Genomic DNA, 24997 nt, shown 5'->3' with positions numbered 1-24997 from the left:
TTTTTAAGTCCTTTGGGTATATATAACAAGGAGTGGGATAATTGGGTCAAATGATGATTCCCTTCCAGGTTTTCTGAGGAATCTCCATACTGCTTTCCAGAGTGTGATATTTTAAATATGTATTTTTATTTTGTATTATTTTCAAAATTATTTGTATTTGTTTATTTATTTTTGCAGTGTTGGGGACCAAACCCCAAACCCCACACATTCAAAGCTCTACCACTGAACTACATCCCCAACTCAGGAATTCTTCTTAGTGGTGGTCTCCTCTTCCTCCTCCTCTTCCTCCTCCTCTTCCTCCTCCTCCTCCTTCTTCTTAATATTTTGAGATGCACTCTCACTATTCCTAGGCTGGTATCAAGCTTGCAGGTGCCTCAGACACCTGAGTAGCTGGAACTACAGGTGCACCTCTTCCAATTGCTGAGGCTGTCTTTGAACTCGGGATCCTTCTGCCTCAGCTTCTGGAGCTGCTGGAATTATGGGCATCTGCTCTACACCTGGCTTCCCAGCCCTTTTTAAAATTATATTTTAGTCTTGTTTACTCCCCACTGGGGATTGAACCTAGCAGCACTGAGCTATAATCCTAAGCCCTTTTTTAGTTTTTTTGTTTTGAGACAGGGTCTCCCTAAGTTGTTTAGCACCTTGTTAAATTATTGAGGTTGGCCCTGAATTTGCAATTCTCTTGCCTCAGCCTCCTGAGTTGCTGGAATTATATACAAGTGTCATGATGCCTGGCTTCTTTATTCTTCGTTGCTTTTGCTTCTGATTGTTCTTTTTTTTTGGAGAGAGAGGGTCTCACTGTGTTGCTTGGGTTAGCCTTGAACTCACAATCCTCCTGCCTCAGCCTTCCTAGAGTCCTAACTTTTTACCTTAAACGCTTTATTTACTTTAATGCTTATTATTAATGTAACTATTAAAAACAACAAATTTTCCTCTGAGTCCTGCATTAGCTGTATTTGCAGGAGCTGATCTATACTGATTGCTGTTGCAGAATAACCCAGTCCTAATGTGTGAGGCCCAAAGCTGCCAAAAGACCAAAGAAAGTGGGGCAGACAGATCTGGGATTGCACAGAGTGTAATTTATTGGGGAATTTACTGATAGAAGCATGGTTCTGGGGTCAGAAAGACCATTTTGATCCCACATTTTAGCTCAGAGAGGTGGGTATATTTATGGGTTAGGACAAAAGTGACTCATCCTGACTAGAATGTACCAGGTTTTTCTCTTTGAATAATAATGGAAAAGCCAGGTACATCCCTGAAGATCCGTAAAGCCTCACATTTGACTGTAATGGTTTTATCTATATTTTTCTGAGAAACTATTCAGGAAAAACCCAGCCAGGGTTATTCAGGAATAATTGTAGTGGTTAAGATACAGGACAGCTGCAGTCATGTCAAACTGTATCCCTATCACCCCGGTAATCAGCTCTTTCAATCACACATGCCCCACTCTTCTGCTATGTCCCCTGAGGCTGTGAGGGGTTTTAACATTGTGTAGTTGGGAGTGGCAAGTCCATTTGTCCAGCTTGTAAGCAGAATCCCCAACAATGGTAGAAACATGCATGAAAAAAAGACAAAGAACAATTATGCAAATGATAATAACAACCAACTTTTCCTACCAGAAACCCCAGAAATCAAACCAGCAATTTAGCATATCTTCCATGGAAGGGGTAGGAAACTCACTAGGCATTAATTTGGTTTTGGTATACGGCCCAGATATTCCAGGGGGAAAAGACACAGCAAAAGACCACAGCTTTATTTTATTTATTTATTTTTTTAATAGTACTGGGGATTGAACCCAATGCCACTCTCTTACTGAGCTACAATCCCCCAGGCTTTTTTTTTTTTTTTTTTTTTTTTTTTTTTTTAATTGTGAGACAAGGTCTCACTAAGCTGCTCAGACTAATTTCAAACTCATGGTCCTTCTGCCTCAGCCTACTAAGTAGCTGGGATCATAGGTGTGCTCTGCCATGCCTGGCAAGACCACAGAAAAATAAATGTTTTGAGTGGACCTATAAACCAACTCTAGCTTTCTGAAGTATATCCTTTAGTCTACTTAGGGCATAAGTCATGACCACATGGTTCAGAGTACAACAAGATCAATGAGGACCAAGTTAGGTGGGTTGGAGCTCCTCACACTATGACAAGAAATAGTAAACTTATTCAAGAGGAAGCAGTCATTTGGACTCCCACTGAACTGTCCCCTACCCTTGAGTTAATGCTTGTAGTGTGCAAAACAGTAGCACTCTCTGTTCATGCATCCACTCTGGAAGTATTACATCTGGATACACAGTTTGGAGATGGGTAATATTTGGGGCAGGAACCAGAGTCCCCAGATGGTCATAAGGATAAAGTGTGCCATTCATATGGTTATATACATGTCTTAGCACTTCTCCAAGGACTTCGGTCCAATAGCCAAGGTGGGTTTGCTGACTAGGGTACATACCTCTTGCTTTAATAAGCCATTCTTTCTGTTCACTAACCATACTGCTTGAATGTTGTATGGCAAATGAAAGTGCCATCATTTGTTTAGGGCCGATCCTGAGCAGCACGTCCTGTGAAATAGGTGCCCTAGACACTGTCAATCCACCATTATCAATGCATCAGATCATACTTACCTTCTCAGGACATTATTTTTCTTTCTTTCTTTCTACCTCCATAATTTCAGGAACAGAGATCTTAACGTGATCAGGAACGTGATATACAGTTTAATTGTGCCTCTGGTGCATGTAGCCATTCTCAAATGTGTTGCCACATTGTGGCTTCCTAGAAAGTTCTTTTTACTATAGACCATTGTTCCATTTAACATTGTGCTATCCACAGTGTAAGACTTTGGTCCACCACCCGAATGCCAATACAAATAACCCGCAGCCACGGCACATGACTAATTACCAACCATACTGCCAATAGCTCTGCTAGTTGGCTACTCTGATTTTCTCCTGTCTCAAACCAGATAATGTCAGTGACAGGTCATGCTACAGCAGCAGCTCAGATGCTTGGGTTCCCCCTGCTGGATCCATCTATGCACAAAGCATTTTCAGGTATGGGGCTTCCCCTCCCTCTTAGGTACTGGGGTGGCCACCTGAGGCAGTGAAGTGATTTTATATATAACTGGGCCTAATACTACCTACATGAAGCTCAGGAGTCAATAAGCTGTTGGAAAAGGACTCTGCGTTGTTGTAAATATTCATGCAACTTATTTAGAGTCGGGGTCTATGCTATGGAGGATTAAGGCCTGTGAAATAGGCCATGGACTCAGTGCTTTTTTTTTTTTTTTTTTTTTTTTTGTATCAGGGATTGAACCCAGGGGCACTTAACCACCAAGTTACATCCTCAGCCTTTTCTCTTTTTGAGACAAGTTCTCATTAAGTTGTTCAGGGCCTTGCTAAGTTGCTGAGGCTCTCACCGTGAACTTGGATCCTCCTGCCTCAGCCTCCACCAAGTGTTTTGTGAATAGGCTCGTTTGCATTATGACTGGTAGAATCTTGGTCAGTGGTTTCACCTATAATAGGGTCTGGCACACTGCTAGAAACTGCTGTTTAAAGGAGTGTATCTAGCCAGGTGCAGTGGTACACCCCTGTAATCCCAGCGGCATGGGAGGGATTAGGTTTTACTTGGAAGCTACACAGAAAAACCCAGCTAAGGTTATTCAGGGGTAGTTGTGGTGGCTGAGAGTCAAAACAGCTGCAGTCGTGTCAAGCTGTATCTATGCAATCGTGACAATATTTGGAGATACTGCCATTTTGGTGTTGACTTCCTTTGTGTGACAAAGGAAGAGCCAGCTGGAAGAGTCCCTGGCTGGGCTGGGAATGCACACTAGCCAGCACTGCTAGTGGTCCAAGTAGGCTGTGAGCAGATGTTGGGCAAGTCTCTCAGGGCAGGCTGAGCAGGGAGGAAGAAAGTGGGCTTTCTCCAGGGGCCTCAGGAGCCAAGGAGGGCAACAGACTACCTCTGGTCAGGGTGAATGAGTCCAGTTTCTTTTTCTTTCTTCCTCTTTTATCCTTTTGCTTTTTTTTTTTTTTTTGTTCGGGGGTACTGGGGATTGAACCCATGGGCATTTAACCACTGAGGCACATCCCAAGCCGTTTTTATATTTTATTTAGAGACAGAGTCTCCCTGAGTTGCTTAGGGCCTTGCTAAATTGCTGAGGCTGGCTTTGAATCTGCGATCCTCCTGCCTCAGCCTCCCGAGCCACTGGGATTACAGGCATGCATCAATGCACCCAGCCACTTTGTTTTTGCTTTTAGATTGGGTTTCTCTATGTTGCCCAATCTCGTCTAGAACTTCAGAGAATCAGGGATTAAGTGCCCAGGGGTACTTAACCACCAAGTTACATCCCCAGCCTTTTTTTGGGGTTTTCTTAAGCAATCCTCCTCCTCAGCCTTCCAAGTAGCTGGGACAAGGGCACACCACTGTACCCATCCATTAGTCTATTTTCTGTTGCCAATAATACAATACCACAGACTGGGTGAGTTATAAAGGAAAGATATTTATTTGCCTTACAGTTCTGAAGGTTCAAGATGATTGACCTTTTTGCTGGCAGAGTTCCAGGGTGACACAGGGCATCACATGATGAGAGTCAGGGGGCATGAGTGTCTCTGTGTATCTGTACTCTCTCCCCCACGCCTCTTTTCTCTCTCTCTCTCTCTCTCTCTCTCTCTCTCTCTCTCTCTCTCTCTCTCTTTCTTCTGTGCTGCAGGTTGAATTTTAGGCCTTGCACATGCTAGGCAAGTTAGTCTACCACTGAGCTATACCCCAGCCGTCCAATCTCCCTCTTCTTATAAAAGAAGCAGGATTCAATTATGGAGGCTCCATCCTAATAAGTTTATCTTATGCTATGATCACTTCCTAAAGGTCTCACCTCTAAATATAGCCAGATTGTTTCCACCTCTTAATGTTTCACAAAGGGGATTAATGTCATTACAGGAAGAACTGGCAAACAGGGGTCAGGAGATGGAGCCAGGGCCAAGCCACACCGATAGAAGGGAGAAGAAAGACTCATTGAGAAAATGGAGGAGGACGGAGAGGGGGGCCATGAGAGAGCTTCCAGCTGCCCCAGGGATGACTTCTGGTCTGGTGTGTTGAGTCAGAGGGGTCTGTGGGTCCCAGACGCTCTGGAAATAGGCGGGTGCTCAGTTGGATGTAGATTCAGTGCTTCAGAAAACTGGGCCAGATCTGGGGCAGGAATCCATCAGCTCGGAAATAGTGACTGAGCTGCTTCTGCCTGGGTGACAATCCTAGGGGATGGCCAAGAGTCCAGGGAGTGTACCCTCCACTGCCCTGTAGGTGAGTTAGGAAAGGCACCAGGGACTTGGGTTGCACACTAAAGGACCCCCCTCTCCACTCTAGACATGCGGGGGTAAGTTACCATGTTCTGTGGGCACCACTGGGAAGCACTGATTAGAGGGACTTACAAGGCCTTCCAAGGCCTTCCAAGGCCAGTTCTGGCAGCCTCCTTGGACTCTGGGGCCAGGTGCAGATCTGGGAGTGCAAAGCCAAGCTCCTACCATGCAATGGCTGAGGGTTGTGCCCAGCAGACTCCCTGGTTTTCTTGGGCCTGCTGGATTTGGAACAGATGGATGCTACCAGCAGTTCTCAAGGGACACCACTTAGACCTAAGCCAATGGCTACTTCCCATCCCTGCCCCTCCCCTGACTGTAAAGATTGTCCAGGAAGGGGACTCTGTTTAGGCTGATGAGAATTGGCCCCGAGACTTTTATTAAACCATGTGAAAATCATCAGAACCCAAACAGAGTTACTTCTGTCAAACCCTAACAATAAATACAGTAGGGTGGTGACGAGGGAGGGGATTTTACACATGCATGCCTGATAAGAAGAACTGTCACAAAAGTCTCTGCCACAACCACAGCTTGCACAAAGGCCACCACAACCTTATACAGAAATATTTCTGCCCAACAACCGTCAACCCCAACTTGGGCTGACACCACCCTCATTTTTGATCCTTGTAGCCAAGGATGATTATTTCAAAACAAGTTACGCAACCCTCCTAATTTGCCTTTCAAAACTCCCCCACACCTCTACCTCCTTAAATATACCAAAGCACGTTCCCTTCACTGTACTCTGCTTCTCCCCAAATAAACTCATTATCTTGGAAAACTCTCTGGGTTTGTTATTTTAGGTCAATGGCTTTACTGAACCATCAAGGGAATGGTTATGTGTTATGGTTTGGGTCTTAAATGTCTCCCAAAGGACGTGTGCTGAAGACTTGGGGGCTGACCTATGGCACTACTGGGAGGGGGCGGAAACTTTAGTAGGCAGATCTTAGTGGAAAGAAGTTTAGTCATTGAGAGGTGTGCCCTTGAAAGTGATATTAGGACCTTGGCTCCTTCCTCTCTCTCGTTTCCTGGGTGCCATGAAGTGTGCAGCTTTGCTCTACCACATGCTGCCATCATGATGTTCTACCTCACCAAAGGCCCAAAGGCAACAGAGTCAGGTGACCAGGAAACCTCTGAAACCATCAGCTGAAATTAACCTTTCATCCTTATCAATTGAATATCTCAGGAATTTTGTCACAGTGCTGGAGAGCTGACTAACCCGTCTACTTATGTGCTAAAGCCCCTGAGACAGTGGCTGGGGGGCCCATTCATAGTGAGGCCACCACATGAGAGTCTTAAGGGTCTGGGGTCAGACTCAGATCCTGCCACTTCTGAAGCACTTCAGGGACTTTCCTCTTCTATCTAAACTTTGGACCCCTGAACTAGACCTGCCTTTTCCAAAGGACACCTACCCACTCTTCCCAAAGCAAGACTCTGACAGCAGATACCATTCCCCCAACAGTCATAGTGACAGTGGCAGGACTGCCCCCATGGTCATCTCAAACTAAGACATTCTTTGCCCCCAGGCCTTTCCCCTAATCTGTAAGACACCCCTACCTCTAGCCACCCAGTCAAGCCCAGATGAGGAGTCTGTCCCATCTAGGTCTCTCTCACATATGTAGCCCTCAGATAAGGCCATGTTCTGAGCCTCAAAACCCATGAATGGGTTTTGTTTATTTATTTGTTTGTTTATTTATTTATTGCAGTACTGGGAATTGAACTTGGGGCTCTACCTCTAAGAGAAATCCTCAACTCTTTAATTTTTTTGTTTTTTGAGTGGGGATACTGGGGTTTTAACCCAGGGGAGCTTTCCCACTGAGCTGCATCCTCAGCCCTTTTTATGTTCTAATTTTGAAACAGGGTCTCATGAAGTTGCTTAGGGTCTCACTAAAACTGCCAAGGCTGGCCTCAAACTTGTGATCCTTCTGTCTCAGCCTCCTAAATTGCTGGGATTATAGGCATGTGCCACTGTATCCCACTTCTTTGAAAATTTTGTTTTGAGACAGGGTTTTGCTAAGTTGCTCAGCCTGGCCTCTAACTTGCAATCCTCCTGCCTCTGCCTCCTGGGTTACTGGGATTATAGAAATATGCCACCATACCTGGCCCATGAATGATATCTTTTATAAAAATTATTTTGTAGATGTGATTAAATTAAGGATTTTGGAATGGGAAGATTATAAGAATAGGCCATCTATTCCCACCAGAGTCCTTAATAGCTTTCTGAGGCTCATTCTCCACCCAGACCCTCCCTCATCAGAGAGAGATTTGACATACACATACAGAGAAGGCCATGTGGCCACAGAAGAAGAGACTGCAATGATATGGCCTCTAGGGAAAAGCAAAGAAATGGCAAGAAACAGATTCTTCCCCAGAGCCTCTAGAGAGAGTGCAACCTGCCCACACCTTGATTTTAAGTCCAATGATACTGATTTTGGACTCCTGGCCTGTAAGAGAATAAATTGTATCATATGTATATATGTGTTGCAGTACTGTGAACTGAACCTTGGGATGTTCTACTGCTGAGCCACATTCCCAACCCATTTTTTTTTAACATTTATTTTTTAGGTGTAGATGGACACGACACAATACCTTTATTTTTTATGTGGTGCTGAAGATCGAACTAGGGTCCCGCCCATGCTTGGCGAGCGCTCTACCACTGAGCCACAATCCCAGCCCCCCCAACCCATTTTTTAAATTTATCATTTTTATTTATTTTTATCTATCCATTGATTGATTGATTGATTGATACAGGGTCTAACTAAGTTGCCCAGGCTGGTCTTGAACTTGTGATCTTCCTGCCTCTGCCTCTCAAAGTTGCTGGAATTACAGGCAGGTCATGCCACACCTGACTACTTAATTTTATTGTTTTAAGCCAGGAATTTGTGGTATTTTTTATAGCCACTGTGAGAAACTAAAAGACTACCTTTTTCCTGCTTGACTGAACTGTAGCGGGGAATGGGAGGTTCTACCATGTGGTATAGCATGTTCCTTGGCTCTGACAAGTAGAGGTACACCCCTTCAATGGTCTGAATGTTTATGTCCTCCCCGAAATTAGTATGTTGAAATTTAATCACCAGTGTGATGATATTAAAAGATACCTTGAGAAGTGATTGATTATGTCATGAGGATGGAACCTCATAAATGGGATTATGGTCATCCCTCTGTGCCCAGTGGATTTTGCATCTTCAGATTCAATCAACTATGGACTCAATTAACCACAGATCAAAAATATTCACAAAGGGGCATGGGCACATATCTCAGTAGTAGATGGTTTGCCTAATGCAGACAAAATCCCTGTTTTTGAGTTTCAGCATTGAAAATAAATTTTTAAAAAATGCACATGTAGACTTTTTTTCTTTTCTTTTTTTTACATTATTTCCTAAACAACACAGTATATCAACTACTTACATAGCATTGACACTGCATGGGTTGGTTGTTGTTTTGTGGTACTGGGATTAAACCCAGGCCCTCACACATGCTAAGAACGCACTCTACCATTGAACTACACCCAAGCACCCCCCTGACCCCCCACCCTGGTCTCACTAAATTGTCTAGACAGGCCTTGAATTTGTGATCCTCCTGCCTCAGCCTCCTGAGTATTAGGATTATAGGTGCTTCACACAACTTGTTATTAGGTATTATAAGTAATCTGGAGATGATTTATAGTGTTTGGGTGGATGTGCATAGGTTATGCGCAAAGACTATGCTATTTTATAAAAGGAACTTGAGCAGTCATGGATTTTGGTATCCTTGGAAGGGCTTGGAACCAATCCTCCACAGATAATGAAGGATGACTCCAGTGCCTTATAAAAGAGAGCTATCTATCCTCTTCTACCATGTGAGGAAACAACTAGAAGGTGCCATCTATGAAGGGGTGGACCTTCACCAGACACCAAACCTGCTGGCACCTTCATCTCAGATTTCCCAGCCTCCAGAATCATGAGTGATAAGTTCTATAAAATACCAGAAGCCACCCACTTTATGGTATTTTTTCATAGCAACCTGAATGGATTAAAACCAACCACAGCAGCACTTTTGGAGTGACAAACACCCACCAATGTTCCCAGGAACCAGTGTGGTGCGAGACACCCAGGTCCATCTAGGGTGGCCCCCGGGGTAGGCAGCCCACCCTGGCAGCTGGCAAAGCCACTCACAGCAGTTGGGGATTCACTGGTTTGCACAGGCAGTTCTCAACCGGGGTGACGTGGCACTGTTTCAAGTTTGAGTTGTCATCTCTTGGTGTATGTGGTGGTGGGTGTTATTGTATTAGGCAGGCAGAGGCTAGGAATGCTGCCCCCCCCAACACAAAGAATCATTCTATCCCACATGTCAGTGTTGCCAAGGATGAGAAAACCTGGTGTCAAGAATATGGGTATTGGGGCTGCTGGGGGTCTCAGGTCTTGCTTTGCACATCCTTTTCTTGACATGGAGGACAAGATCCAGAGAAGGGCCAAGGCTCTTTAGGAGTTGGCTGGAGCAGGGGCTCCAGGCCATGTCCTTGCCTTCCCACCAATAGGAGGACTGGGACTAGCCAAACATCTGAGTGCCCCAAAATGCTGTGACTGGAGCAGAGTAGGGGTGCCTCTGTCCAGGGGTGGCCTGGGTGAGGCCCAGCCCATGTCTGAGTCTTGGTTCCCCACCTCTGTGGTGGTGCATTATGGAGGACCACAGAAGCTTGCTGTGTGCATGCACCGCACTGGGTGTTATCTGAGGGTCCCCTCCCCTGCTCAGAACCACTGAATTGGGCTATCATCCGGTTCCTCTTTAATCTTGGACTGGTGGATACACAGATTGGGAAGGTGGGCAAGAGGCCAGGGGAATGCTAGAGAAGCCAAGGCATGGCCACCAGGGGCTGTGGGGGAAGGGTTAGAACAAGGCTCAGCCCCCACAGTCATCCATCTGCCAGGAATCAGTGTGGTGCAAGACACCCAGGTCCATCTAGGGCAGGCAGCCCACTCTGGCAGCTTTGCCTCTTTCAGTTCCAGTTTGACCTTTCCGTCAGGGGTCTAGATCCTGCCAAAATGCTTTGTCCCATGGACTAGTCCAGCCAAGGCAGAAGTCTGGCTCCGAGCTAAGCTGTCTCCTCAGTAGCCTGCTGCCTCTCCACTTTTCCTCTGGTCAGAAACAGCATACACACAGGTCCCCTCCTGAGACACAGCCTGGACCACATTCAGGAAAAACAGCCTCTGGGTCTTGTTCTGGCCACGGTCTTGTAGCCCTTTCTGCACCTCCTGGAGAAGAAAGAAGACAGGTTCACAGGAGGTTGGCTGAATCTACCTCCAGAGGGGAGAGGCTGGACAGGAAAGAGGAAAACAGACCAAGAAGGAGGGACAGGAAAGGGGGAAAGCAGTGGAGGGGGTGGGTGCTGGTCACAGGCCAGAGAGTCTGTGGCTTTACTCAATAGCCTGAAGAGATCAGAAGGACTTAGAGGGGCAGGTCTGCCTCTGGGGACTGTGCAATGGGGACATTACTCAGGCCAAATGGACCTTGAGATGCATTTTGGTACCAGGGCCTCAGAATGCAAATCTGAGGAGTTCTGGAGGTTCTTGATGGAGGAGGTAGCGCCCCAGGTAAAAGCACGAGTGATCTAATAGTGGGAGATACTCAGGGCCTGGGCCCCAAGAACTCACCCTCAGGACCCTGAATCTGTGGACTTTCAGGCTGTTAGAGACCAAGACAGGCCCTTAACCCTGAGGTACTGTTTTCTAAGATACTAAGTACTATACCCTAGAGTAGCACCTACTCATATTTATCAGTTCATAAATCCTAAACCTGAGCCTCTTTGGCCTCATGTTTCCAGGCACCATTTTGGACTAAGAACCTTGCCCATCAGGGCCCATGATTCCAGAGACATCCAGGTACAAAGATGTCTGCAGTTCTCAGAATGAGGACTTCCAATATGAGGTCACTGGGTGATGCTGAGCTACCTGAGCCACTGGCATGGAAGAGTCTTTGGAGTCCTGGACTCTTAGTTCTAAGTTTCTCTGTGCCTGACATATGAATTGCCAATGTCCTTTGACTTATAGGCCAAGACCCTCACTGCTAGATTTTCAGTCCTTAGATGCCCCATTTCTCAGAATCTAGTGGCCAAACTTCAAGGCCCTTTTTGCCTTTGTCTTTGGACTTTGGCCATGAAAGTCCTTGGCCACTCACAGTCTCCACCCCAGGGTTTAATCTGCATGTCTGGCACTCTGACTTCCCGAGGGAGCTGAGGATCTTGGCTTCATGGGCCACTGAATTCCATTAATCCCAGTTCCCAGTCTCTGACATTTGCAGAGTGCCTAAAAAATGATGTTCACAGAGTAAGGGCCTTTAGTCAAGATCAAGGAGGAAGAAATTAAGAGGATATGCCCTGGTTACTGGATCTTCCAGACTTAAGTTTTCTAGACCCTGGTGCTCCAAGAGAGTACTCAAGGTCATTGGAGGACCCTACACAGGGAAGGGAAGCCTCAAACTCCAAGAGTTTCAGCCCAATAGGCTGAGGTCCTTAATCTCACGGTCTGGAACACCAAGGTTCTCTGACACTATAGATGCTTCTCCACAAGTTAGGGTTATATCTATTGCAAGTTGAAAATATCCCAAGTGGGAAATGTATTTTATACACCTAACCTTCCAGCCATCATACCTTATCCTAGCCATACTTAACATGCTCAGAACACTTACTTCAGCCTACAGTTGGGCTAAATCATCTAGCACAAAGCTTATTTCCTCATAAAGTGTTGACTCTCTCATATAATTTATTGAATACTACATTGAAAATGAAAAATAGAAAAGTTGTATAGGAACTTACCACTAACGTACAATTAGGGCACCTTGAAGTACGATTTCTACTGAATGCATATGACATTTGAACAATTAGAAAGTTGAACAATCCTTAACCCAAACCATCATGAGTCGAGGATCTTTTGTATATACCCACTTTGAACTAATGGCCCCAGTATACAATCCTCATAATTCTAAGGGCCTTGCAAGGCAGCCTTGAGACAAAGAGGCTGCTTTGAGAACCTCAAATGCCAGCCAGTTGAACTGACCCTATACCTAAATTTTGCAGGTTCAAAAAGCTGCTAGCCTTTTAAACGGGTCCCAGCAAAGGGCATCCAGCAGCCCTGAGATGCTCCAAGGAAGCTAACTGTCCATCTGGGGAGGGAAGGGCTAGCCAGCCTAGAGAATTCAGTCCCTGGACCTCTACCATGTTCTTTGCTGGAGTAATCAAAAAATGTTTGTAAGAACTAACACCAACACAACCCCCAGTGTTCTAGAAAAAAAAAAAATCACTCTGTAGAGAAAAAATAACCTCTTCTCATGAATAAACTCCCTAATAAGCATTTCAAACTACACAAGAAAAAAATCACCAAGAGGGAAAGTGTGAGAGGTCATAGCCAGGAAAACTAGCTTCCAAAAAATGGTATAAAAGATCAGGAACCAAGAGGTTGAGGCTGTCAGCTTGGGAGAAACATAGGCAACACCCTGCTCTCTGTCTTGGAGGTCACAAGATAGGACAAGTACCTTACCCATTGAGGTTCTCAACTCAGTAGCCAAAGGCCCCCAAAGGTGAACAGTGTCTGGCCTGAGACACACAGAAGCTGAGTTCCTCCCAGAGGTCACTGAGCAGCATGGACTTGGGTGGTTGGGGTGCTGGCTCAGAACTCAGCCTCACCTGGCTGAATTTGGGCTCATACTCCACATGGCCGTTGTTGTTGACGTGCAGGATGGGGGCCGCAATGGCTTTTGTCAGGTCAAAGCCAAGCCACAGCTTGTTCATGATTGTCTGGGAGAGAACAGAAGGATGGAGGGAGGAGAAGTCACCAGCCACCCCATACCAACCCTCTTACCCCGACTCTAGAGAGTCAGACAATAGGCTACACTAGCCAGCAACCCCCAGACTCACCTGGACCACAGCAGAGATGATGAGTTCCCCACCAGCTCCACCAATCACTAGCTTTGACCCTTGGTTTTTGTTGACCAAGATGGAGGGTACCATGGATGATGGAGGCCGCTCACCTGGAACTGGGGATAGGCATCACCCACACCCTCCAGCTCAGCGAGAGGGGTGACCCATCCAAGGATTGGCACGTAGCTGCCCACCTTCCCTCCTCTCCCCAGTGGGTACCTGTGGAAGTTGGACTGGAGGCTTGGCTCTCACCTGGTGGCGGGGTGACATTGGAACCTTGTGAATATCTCCAGCATAAGTCCAGTAGCTCATTGTTGAGGAGGATGCCTGTGCTCGGCGAGTACACCATCGCTCCAAAGCTGCAGGCAGGGGAGACGGAGCCTAGGCTTGGGCTCCCATCAACATAGAGCACCAACCTCTCAGTATCCCTTATGATATGGCTCTCCACCAGCATTCTGGAGCCTGGATCCACCCAGGACCCCAAATATTCCCTTGTTCCTTTTCCCATCAGGATACCCTTCTGAATAAGGCCCATTCCAGGCAGGTCCTGGCTCAGAGCCACCCAGCAGTAACCTTTTCAACCACAGATGTCCTGGGTATGACTCCTTTTGAGACACAGGAGGAAGGGAAGAGCAAAAGCCAAGGGATCGCCCCATGGGGACTAGCAAGGGGAGGTTGGCAGGTAAAGATCAGGAGGGAGTTTAGGTCTTAGGAGCAAAGGAGAGAGGCCTGCCCACCTGCCCCCAGCCTCACGCACGGAGTGTTGATGGTGCTGGTGGCAGACACAGCACTCCCATCTTCTCCCAGCACAGACACATGAGAGGTGCCCATCCTGTGGTCCCAGGTCCTGACCAGGTTGTAGTGGCTGAGCTGGTGGTCACCACGTTCATCAATCTGCTGGCGGATGTGCTGGGCCAGAGCCTCCCCTAGCAGGTCCTGAGAGGCATTCTGGGGCAAGTAAGCAAGTGCCAGGGTCAGTAAGGGGCCAGGTAGCATCCTCAGAGCATAGGGTAGAACAAGCTCAGCTCCTTTGGTTGATCCTTTACCTGAAGGACAGACTATACCCAGAACCTGCTCCCCACACTTGGATCGCTTCCAGTGCCTAGGACCACTACACTCTTCCTTCCCTGAGCCCTCCCAGGCTATCCTGGCCTAGACCCACTATAATCCTTCTAGCCTCCCCAGCCAGGCTTGACCCTCCTTTCATGATGAGTCCTGAAGCAAGGAAGAGGACTCACCATGAATCCCAGGCAACCTCACCTTGACCTCTGGGTGGCTGAGAGGGTCCCACAGCCGCCACCTTTGTCCTCTGGCAAACTTGAGTGTTTCCACAAGGTGATGATACATGCTCACTCTCCCTTCAGGTCTAGCCACTGACTCTGCAGAGAAGTTGAACCCTGGGAGGGGGCAGGATGCAGGTGGGGGTTACTCTGCACAGTGAATTGAATGCTGGTCCCTTAAAAAGACTCAACAGAACACTAATACAGATCAACTTCAGGCAGGCTCAGACCTGGGCACTGCCAAGACCCTGCCCCCTGCAGGTTGTAATATCCTGGTTGTACCTCAACCTGAGTGCATACCTCTGATGAGAAGCTCACTACCTGCAGAGTTACTGTGGGACTGAGTCACCTACTAGGGAAAAGATGTCAGTCCCTTTAGCAAAACCTCAAATATGGGCCAATCCCCTAGAGAAGGACCAACTCTAAAACACACCTTCCTGCCCAGTGTCTATAGCCCTGTCTTGGACATTGTGCATCTGCTAACACAGTTTATGGAGGAGAGAGCTGGGCAGAAAAGGGCAATGGCTACCTGCTATGGTTGGAATATAATTTGGGTGCATTCTATTCAAGGGCCTACTGTGATTGGAAGCTTAGTTCCCAGGGTAGTGGTATTGGGAGGTGGTAGAACCTTTAAAAGGTGAGGCCTAGTGGGAGATCCTTAGGACACTGGTGTGCTGTTGGAGGGTGTTTTGTGTGCAACCCCCCCGGTAGTTCTCACAAGAGGGTTGTTATGAAAGGAGCAAGCCTGGCCCCACCCACCTCTCTCTGCTTCCTGGTTTGAGATGTAGCTGCTTGCCGTACCGTTGCTGTCTGCACCATGAAGCCAGTGCAGGCACCATGTCCTTGAACCTCTAAAACTGTGAACTAAGTAAACCTTTTCTTTCTCTTTCCTTTTTGTGGTACTGGAGATTGAACTGCAGGGGCACTTTGCCACTGAGCTATATCTCTGCCATTCTTATTTTTTATTTGAGATAGTCTTACTATGTTGCCCATGATGGCTTTGAACCTGTCTCAACCTTCCAGGTACCTGGGATTACAGATATGTACCACCAAGCTCATCTTCTTTTTTTATTCCTCTCTAATATTTTATTTCATTTTACTTACTTTATTTTATTTTGCAGTGGAAGGGATTAGCCTAAGACCTCATGCATGCAAAGCAAGTATTCTACCACTGAGCTAGATCCCTCCAGCCCTGAAACTCCTTTTCTTTACAATTTTCATTTCATTGCCATGATGAAAACCTAACTGATACACCACCCAACACCAAGACTGGGCTAGGAGCTCCGGTTCCCATCAGGGCTCTGGTCAAGAGGCCCAGCGAGGTCTTACCTCTCAGCACATTGAGGATGAAGCTGAGAATGGCACCCCCCGCAGGTGGTGGCGGTGAGTACAGGGTGTAGTTTCCGAGGGGCATCTCCAGGGCATCCACCACCTCAGGCTGGAAGGTTACCAGGTCCTGCATACCCAGCTGGCTCCCTGGGATGAGGTGGAGAGGACTCCAGGTACAGATGGGAAAGTGAGGCAAAGGATTGCTAAGGGCACCAGGATACTCACGGGGGTCCTCTTGCACCCTAGCCATGTCGACATGAAAGGGTGATGGTGGGTGTATGTGCAGTGGTGTGGGGTGGGTAGACAGAGACCAGAGGAAGGCGGGTGTGGGGAGAGGAAGAGGAAGAGGAGAGGGGAATTGGGAGGGTGGGTCCACCCAGCTGCCCAGGCCTGCTGTGGAGGTCTGTAATCCCCTCCATCAGCCCTAATTCACAAGGGCTCTGCTCCTTGAATTCCTTTACCACAGAGGCCCCTGAGGCCAGCAGTGGCTAGGCTGGGTGCCTTGACGCTCTGAGACCTGGGAGCAGCCAGCACTCTAGCAGGGTCTGCCTTCAACCCCCTTGACTCTTTCTCTGGCAGGGATGAGGCGTTGGAATGTCAGTGCAGCTGACCTTCCTTGGCAATATCCTCCACCAGCATCCGGCCCAGCCTCCCTGTGTAGAAGACCTCTGCGCCCTCCGTGGCCACAGTCTCCAGGGTGGTGGCCAGTGCAGGCCATGGAAATGGGTCCTGAGGCCTCAGGGGTTCCGTCCCATTGAAGAAGAGCTGCCTAGGGAGTGGGGGGCAACCTCAGGGTGAGGCTAGGTCCCAGAGGGCAGTCACACTCCTGCCAGGGTTCTAGTGTGATCCTAGGGACTGTATGGGGAAGACAGTTCTGTCCAGGGGTCCTGAGGCACTGGGGTAGATAATGGGGGGACAGATTCTTTAGAAGCAGGTGGGGCTGAATACCAACCTCCTCACTTACAGCCCTGGCCCAGAGAGGGCACCTTCCCCAGTGAGTCTAAGCTCACCATGGCCCGCCCTTCCCATGACCCTGGGAAAACCTGTCAGTGGGATAGCAGGTGGGGCAGGGAACAGCCAAAGCCCTCCTACCACCTCAAAGAGAGTGAAAAGGAAGCCTAGGGCCTGAAGGCAGATGGCAGAGCCCAAATCCACACCCTTGGATTCCCATGAACTAGGCATCAAATTCTTCCTGGCTTAGCTTCTCTGAGCCAGATTCTGACCCAGAAAGAGAAGTACTGGCCATCCTGGCCTTAAGACCCCTGGCACTATGTTAGGGTCAACCCTCCAGTGTGAGGAGGGACCAAGGCAGAGCAGGGGTTTGGCTGGGGTCAGTAGGGGGTGGCCTTAAGCCCAGGGCCGCTGTGTGTGCTCACCTCAGGGTTGATGCCTGTAAGGAAGGCTGCAGGAACCTGCTGCTCAGGAACTGGCTCAGGACAGAGGGCATGCGGTATCCCCCTCGGAGAAGCTCAATAGTGGGCTGGAACAGCTGTGCCCAGGGCAGACGGCCGTGGCGGTGGTGGGCCTCTGCGTAGCCACGGAGCTCCCCAGGCACCCCAATCCACTGGGCCCCTGTGTGACATACCCCTGCCCTCAGCCCTGTGTTTTCCAGGTCCACCCAGGGCTTCCTTCTTCCTCCCACACTCAGCTCCCACCCCCACCCCAGCTACAGCAGCCAGGGTGAGCTTCTGGAGTCCATTTCTGACCATATTCCTCCCCGCACAGACCTCCGTGGCTCCCCATTGCCTTCTGTGCACGTCCACCTTTAGGTTCATAAAGTCCTACACAGACTGGCTCCAGAAGCCCTGTCCCTCTATCCCATCTCCACCAGCCTGGTTCTAACCTTGAATCACCCCTCCCCATCCAGAGAACCCCTCTTCCAGGAAGATGCCCCCAATCCCAGTAGATTAGGGACTCTGCATGGGCTCCTCCTACCCCAGCTCTCATGCTCCACCTAGGGTGTCACCTGTCCATGAGGGACACTGTTCCTTCAGGGTGCATTCTGCTCAGCCCCAGCAGCTTAGTGGGGTGGAAGTGGGGGATTCCTCCTAGGACCTCACCTATGCCCAGTGGCAGAGCCTTTTCACATTGGTCCAGCAGATTGTGGTCATAGTTGGCCGGCACCGTCTCCCGGGCATTGATGACCTCCACCTTTCCTGGAGTTGGGGCAGGCAGAGTAGGTGAATGGTTATAGTCCCCCAGATGGCCCCAGCCTATTCTAGGTCTCAGTTTCCCTCTTGGTGCTGACACTCGGAATAGAACCTGCCCACAAAGGCTTTCCAGTGGAAACGAAGAAGGCAGAGCAGGGGAGCCTGAGATCACCCAGAAAGGGGCATGGGAATTGGTTACCCTATGATTGTGGATAAGTCTGTTTTCGCCATGGGAGGGTCACATGGGGGCCCACCTGTTGTTGCATTGTAGATGGTAAAGATGACGCCTCCACCCAGGCCCATGCTCTGAGGGTTGACAACGCCGGAACAGATCAGGGCTGCAATGGTGGCATCCATAGGTGAGCCCTGCTGCTGGAGGATGGCTCTGGGGGACACGGCCACAGAATCAGTTGCCTGGTTTGCCACCCCCAGACTTCCCATTTCCTGCTGGACTTGCTCAGTCGACACTTACTGGGGAATAGTAACAGATTAGGGGCCCATCTCCAGCCACCAAACCCCAGGTTAGGTCAGAAAACACACGGAGTTGTCCACTCAAATCCAGCAGTTAGCTTATCCACGGCACTTGACAGATTGCAAAGTATGATGTCATTTAAATTTCCCTTTGTCCTATACAAGGCACTTCTCAGTTTGCAAAGTGCTTCTGCTTCCTGGGTTCCCTAGCTGCTCCCTGTAGTACTGGCTCATTGCATCAGGCAGAAGCAGGCCTGGGCCACCCCTAAAACCTACTTTAGGACTCTACTCCCCATTTCACTGTGGACACCCTGGCCCCAATCCCTTCAAGGCTGGACTCTGGTAGGCGAGCCCAGGATCCTGACATGCCACCAGAACCCTGTAGGGCTGACGGGCCTCTCAGCTTCTCCTGGGGCCCAAAGTTTGTGAGAATGTTCTCTGGCCTCAGCATCCCCAATTGTCCAAGGAACGAGCCCTTTACCTTCAAAGTGTGATTGGAGTAGCCTGTGTTGTGATGACCCCTGTCCCTGAGGCACAGCCCTGAACATTTCTCCAAGGCTGCTTCTTCCCCTCCATACTCAGGAACCTCCCCAGCACCTCAAAAGCCAGAAATTAAACCCCAGTTCCCAACAAGGAAATCAAGACTCAAAGAGGGAATAGAATTGGGTCCTTTGTCCCACCTCTTAGGACCTCTGACCCCAGCACTTTCCCTTGGATCTGTTGTTACCTGAAGCTTGACCAGCAAAGTCTATCCTGGCCTCCAACCCTCCCCAGCTCCTGAGCCAAGTGTCCCTGCCGCAGGCCCAAATGTTCACACATGGATGCCACATGGATACACATAATCCCAAAATGGGAAAGAGGGAAGGAAGCCAAAAGCATCAAAGAAACAAGTCTGCTACATGTAAGCGTGATTACAAATTTTTAACAAGAATAAAGACCATCAATAAAATCAAATGATAAATTGAGGATGGGGAACACTAAATTCCCACCACAAATCCCCTGTCTCTTATCTCTTCACTAAAGGGAGCAGCCTTCATTTTCTCTACCCAATCTGTTTCAAGCTTGCCAGTTTGTCAGTTGTCCGTCCCCCTGGAAGTGGTTTTTTTTTTTTTTAGGACCTTGCTAAGTTGCTAATGCAGACCTCAGACCTCGAACTTGAATCCTCCTGCCTCGGCCTCCAGAATCACTGAGATTATGGTATGGACCACCATGCACAGCCCTGGAAGCCCTTTCTGCACTTAGCTTCCAGGACCCTCTGCCATCCACCCTATTTCAGGTTTTTCTTCCACCTCTCTGACCCCCTGATGTTGGGGGCCCCAGGCTCAGTTTGTCTGTGGATGAACTCATCCAGACTCATGCTATAAAATGCAAATTCTCTGCTGACGACTTCTAAATTTTATTTTTAGTCCATCCCTCTCACTAAACTCTAGACACATATGCCCAGCCATCCATGAGATACCTCCCCTGGGCATTGATGAAGCGTTGCATGCTTACCATGACCTAAATTGCACTTTTTTCCCCTCCCATGCCTGCCTCCAACATAGTTCCTATCCTTGTCTTCAAAATCTGAGAAAATGACATAACCATTCACCCTTATATTCATTCTATAAATCCTAGAGGGCTTGTGTGTGTGTGTGTGTGTGTGTGTGTGTGATGCTGGTGATTAAAATGAGGGCCTTGTACATGCAAGGCAAGCACTCAATCAACTGAGCTATATCCCCAGCCCCTGGAATCATTCTTTTTTTTTTTTTTTTTTTTAGATTCAAACAGCAACTCTTTATTCCCGAACTCACACCAGCCGTCTACAAACACGTTCTGGGGAAATCCACGTTCTCTCTCAAATCCACGTTCTCTGCCCAAATCCTGGAATCATTCTTGATGGTCATTTTCTTCCATCCCCATATTCAATTTGCCAGTGATTCCTATGGGATATACCTTCATCACCACCATACTGGTCCAAGCCACCAACCTCTGTCATCTGGGTTATTATAATGGCTTCCTACCTAGCCCCCCACATCTGCCTCTTTTTTTTTTTTTTTTTTTTTTTGGTACTAGGGATTGAACTCAGGGGCACTTAACCACTGAGCCACATCCCCAGCCCTATTTTGTATTTTATTTAGAGACAGGATCTCACTGAGTTACTTAGCACCTCACTTTTGCTGAGGCTGGCTTTGAACTTGAAATCCTTCTGCCTCAGCCTCCTGAGCTGCTGGGATTACAAGCATGTGCCACCCCCTCCTAGCTCCCTTATATTTTAACAAAATAATTTGTTAAGTGAAAATCAGATATCCCTGTTTTGGGAGACTAAGTAATTCAGGCCAAACTTTCCACAGAGAACTAGAAAAGCAAGGCAAATAGAAAACATCTGCTGGGCTGGGCTAGTAGATCAGTTGTAGGGTGCTTGCCTGGCTCGTAGGAGGCACTGGGTTCCATCCTCAGCACCATAAAAAAAATTAATTGATTAATTAATTAATTAAAGGTATTGTGTCCACATACAAGTAAAAATATTTAAAAAGAAAACATCTGCTAAAAAGATATCAGAAGCAGGGAAGAAGTTCAGGGCTGGAGAATAAGGCAAGTCTGGCATTTGGAGCTACTTTCCCCTCAAGACAATTGCCAGTCCTGGAAGAGATGGCTGAGAAGCAAAGCAGTGCTTTTGACCTCCTCGAGTAGCTGGGGGAAGAGATGCTGCAAACTCCTCACACTTGGGGATGGGTCTTTATTCTAGGTTTATCAGTCATTCAGAATGAGATTAGCCCTCAGAGCAAATGATCTCAGTCATTTGAATCGAATGAAGAAGATCCAAGAATTTTCGAATCCTCGGCTTCAAATTATTTCCAAAATTTATTTTTAATATTTAATATTTATTTATTTATTTTTGTACTAGGGATTGAATCTAGGGGCTCTGAATCAATGAGCTACATCCCTAGCCCCTTTTATTATTTTTTTTAAAATTTTGAGACAAGGTCTCACTAAGTTGTGTAGGGCCTTGCTGGATTGCTGAATCTGGCTTTGAACTTGAGTTCCTCCAACCTCAGCTTCCCAAGCCACTGGAATTACAGGCGTGTGCCACTGGGCCCAGTTATTTTTAAATTTATTTATTTATTTATTTTTTAGTAATGACCTTTATTAATCATGGTCCTATGGGCAGATGCTCACTTTACAAGGCTAACTAACTTTGCCAAGAGATTAAATGTTGGTATCAGCCCAATCAACTACGTTACAACTCACTTTAAAATTTGTCAAGTAGACACAAAACACTGCAGGCCAGGAGCAAGGCTGTGGTGTGCTACTGTCTACAAGCAGGCCAGAGTAAACTTTGTATAAATCTGAAGATTAGGTACACACTGCTTTCCACAAATACAAAATGCAAGACAGCTCTTGAATGGTTTTATAGATAAACAGTTTTAAAACCAGAATGCAAACTAGTGGAATGTGGATCTAGAGGTAACAAGAGAGGTGGTAGGAAACTGAGAGGAAGAGATCTCTAAGTTATGGCACTTGTTAACTTGCAAACATCTGGGGATAAGGCAAAGCCTGAGATATCTGGTCCACCCTGGCATGATAAGCCCTCCCTCTTCCCGACAACTGTGACCATTCACATCTGCTCAGCAACACCCGCCACCTGGCTGAACTACTCGCTCCACCTCCACATATAGTGGCATATACCCTGAACACAACACTATGGTCCTATTTTAATCATATATGCCTAGCCTTCTGGAATTTCCTGCCTTTATGAGAAATCTAGTTATTCCATCATGATCCCATCCGTGAAACCTAACAGCTATTCCAGAAAGGAGGCTGGACCCCTAAATCTAGACCTTGAATCTGCCATCATTAAATGAAGAAGGGAAGTTCATGTCCTACTTCTCAGTTGCTCCATATAGAAGGATGATCCCTGGAGAAACAGTTGTGACATCTGTCTGTGCCTCCTTCTCATTCCTCAGAGGAGAAACAATGGTTTAATTGTTTAGAGAAGCTGAGGAGAACCACAGAGCAGATCTGCCTCAGACCCCTTCACAGTTCCACTTGAATCTGCTGCCTGCAAGATCATGCTTTCCTCTGATTCTTCAAACTCCAAACTGACATGGTCCCCAGCTATTTTGAACAATTTTCATATATGCCCCCAATCCCTAATTAAAATAGCTGAGGAAACAAGGGAATGTGACGGAAGGAACAAAGTTCAAAGGAGAGCAGACAATCTTTTCAAAAGACTCATAGGATACCCAGATCATGAAACTGTCAGACCACAGACTTTTTTTTTTAATATGGTGATTGAACCCAGGGGTACTTAACCACTGAGCCACATCCGCAGCCCTTTTTATGTATTCATTCATTATGAGGCAGGGTCTTGCTAAGTTGCCTAGGACCTTGCTAAATTGCTGAGGCTGAACTTGAACTTGCAATCCTCCTGCCTCAGCCTCCGGGATTAAAGGCATGTGCCACCTCACCCAGCCAAACCATGGACTTTCAAATAACTATATTTCAAGATGTAAAAGACAAAATTTAGAATTTTATTCGAGAGATGGCAACTATTTCAAAAAAAAATGGAATTAGGATCTCTATTTCTTTTTTCTTTCTTTCTTTTTGGTACTAGGGGTTGAATCCAGAGGTAATTTATCCCTGACCTACATCCCCAGCTCTTTTTATTTTTTATTTTGAGACAAAGTATCACTATGTTACTTAGGGCCTTACTAAATTGTTGAGGCTAGCCTCAAACTTGTGATCCTCCTGCCTTAGCCTCCTGAGTCACTGGGATTATAGGCATGCACCACTGTACCTAGCCCTGCTTTCCTGTTTTTTGTTTGTTTGACAGGGTCTTGATATGTTGCCCAGGCTGTCTTTGAACTCCTGGGCTTGAGTGATCCTCTTGCCTCAGTCTCCCAAGTAACTGGAACTGCAGCTATGTACTGCTACTGCCTGGATTTCTCTATATTTCAGTTTAAATATTTTGTAGCAGAAATAGTACCTATATGTAGTTCCAGCTACTTGGGAGACTGAGGCGGGAGGATCGCTTGAGCGTAGGAATTCAAGGCCAGCCTGAGCAACATAGCAAGACCCTGTCCAAAAATAAATAAATAAAAATAGAAAAGAAAAGAAGAAAGAGAGAAGGGGAGGGAGGGAGGGAGGAGGAGGAGGAGAGAGAGAGAGAGACAGAATCAGCAGAACACAGACTAAGAGATCATCAGGGATACATTAAGAAAGTTTAGGCCATCTACAGGAGGATCATGAGTTCAAAGCCAGCCTCAGCAATGATGAGGCGCTAAGCAACTCAGTGAGACCCTGTCTCTAAATAAAATACAAAATAGGGCTGGGGATGTGGCTCAGTGGTCGAGTGCCCCTGAGTTCAATCTCCAATACCCCTGCCCCCAGAAAAAGAACAAACAAACAAACAACAACAACAACAAAAACAAGAAAGTTTAGGTCATCTGAAATTGGAGTTCCATAAGGAAAAGAGTGAATGGGGAAGAAGCAAACAAATAAAGCTGAGCAATTGCTAAAACTGATTTTAAAAAATTCAAGTCATGGATTGAAGGACTGAAGCCAAAGATTGAAGAACCACCTAAAAGCCTCAATGTACAACTGCTCATAGCCAAAGACAAAACTTTTAAACCAGAGGAAAAAAGACTGATTTACTTTAAAGCATGAAATTAGACTGAGCTTTGGCTTCTCAATAGGAAAACCAGAGGCAAGAGTATAATGTTTTCAAAGTGAGGAAAGAAAAAATATCTGCCAACCTAGAATTCTCTGTGAACAATATCCTCCACAAAGGAAAGTGGAATAAGACATTTTCAGACAAATGGAAACTGAAGCTACATCGGCAACGGATCTATGCTGAAAAGAATATTTTTTAAAAAAAAATACTTATTTTTTAGGCACAACACAATGCCTTTATTTTTATGTGGTGCTGAGGACTGAACCTGGGTCCCACCCGTGCAAGGCAAGAGCTCTACCACTGAGCCACGATCCCAGCCTGCAAATTAGAGAGTATTCTTCAGTGTTGTTGTTCAGACAGAACAAGATTCCAGATGGAAGCTCAAGGTGCTGGGAAGAATGAAGAGCAGCAGAAGAGATAAATAAGTAGGTAAATCTAAAGAGATGTTATTTGTTCAAAGTTATAATAGTATAGAAAATTATGAGATTTAAAAGTAATAAGGAATAATGAAATATTTAAGGGTCAAATCACATCTGGGATTTATATTGAAACAATACAAGGAGAATATACCTGAAATCAACTTGCCCATAAAATTGGGGTTGAAGTTGGATGAAGGATGTGCGGGGCTTCATTATCCAATTCTCTTTACTTTTATATAGCTCTATGTTACTAACATAAGTAAATCGAAAAACACCAAAAACACACAGATGTATTTGTGTATATACCACCCACACACTTAAAATACACAGAAATAAGGCCAGGCAAAGTGATGCATGCCTATAATCCCAGCAACTTGAAGAGGACGAGGCAGGATAGCTAGGGTGTATTTATAAAAAGGACTGGATGCCAGGCAGGATGGCACATGCCTGTAATCCCAGCAGTTCAGG

The 24997-nt window shown here is 46.8% G+C and overlaps 1 protein-coding gene across 6 annotated transcripts in view; it reads right to left on the bottom strand.

The window, feature by feature from the left end:
- Positions 1-10080: 10080 nt before the first annotated feature.
- The window catches only part of Ggt5 (gamma-glutamyltransferase 5), a 39979-nt gene continuing 25062 nt past the window's right edge, over positions 10081-24997 (bottom strand). For 3 of the 6 annotated variants that reach the window (XM_027923341.2, XM_027923343.2, XM_027923344.2), the window contains 11 exons: positions 18238-18368; positions 17894-17989; positions 17210-17405; positions 16445-16602; positions 15834-15980; positions 14485-14621; positions 13982-14172; positions 13444-13583; positions 13222-13340; positions 12991-13101; positions 10081-10564 (listed from right to left, as the gene is read on the bottom strand). In XM_027923341.2, the coding sequence (XP_027779142.1) occupies positions 10418-10564; positions 12991-13101; positions 13222-13340; positions 13444-13583; positions 13982-14172; positions 14485-14621; positions 15834-15980; positions 16445-16602; positions 17210-17405; positions 17894-17989; positions 18238-18368 (1573 nt within the window). In that variant the 3' untranslated portion in view covers positions 10081-10417. Of the gene's footprint in view, positions 10565-12990; positions 13102-13221; positions 13341-13443; positions 13584-13961; positions 14173-14484; positions 14622-15833; positions 15981-16444; positions 16603-17209; positions 17406-17893; positions 17990-18237; positions 18369-24997 lie in introns of those variants that run through there. The other 3 variants (XM_027923342.2, XM_027923345.2, XM_027923346.2) reach the window with 3 other exon arrangements.

This window comes from Marmota flaviventris, chromosome 1 (genome assembly GCF_047511675.1).
Source record: "Marmota flaviventris isolate mMarFla1 chromosome 1, mMarFla1.hap1, whole genome shotgun sequence".
In the NCBI taxonomy this organism is placed as follows: Eukaryota; Metazoa; Chordata; class Mammalia; order Rodentia; family Sciuridae; genus Marmota; species Marmota flaviventris.
This window is presented reverse-complemented; position numbering and strand designations above follow the sequence as displayed.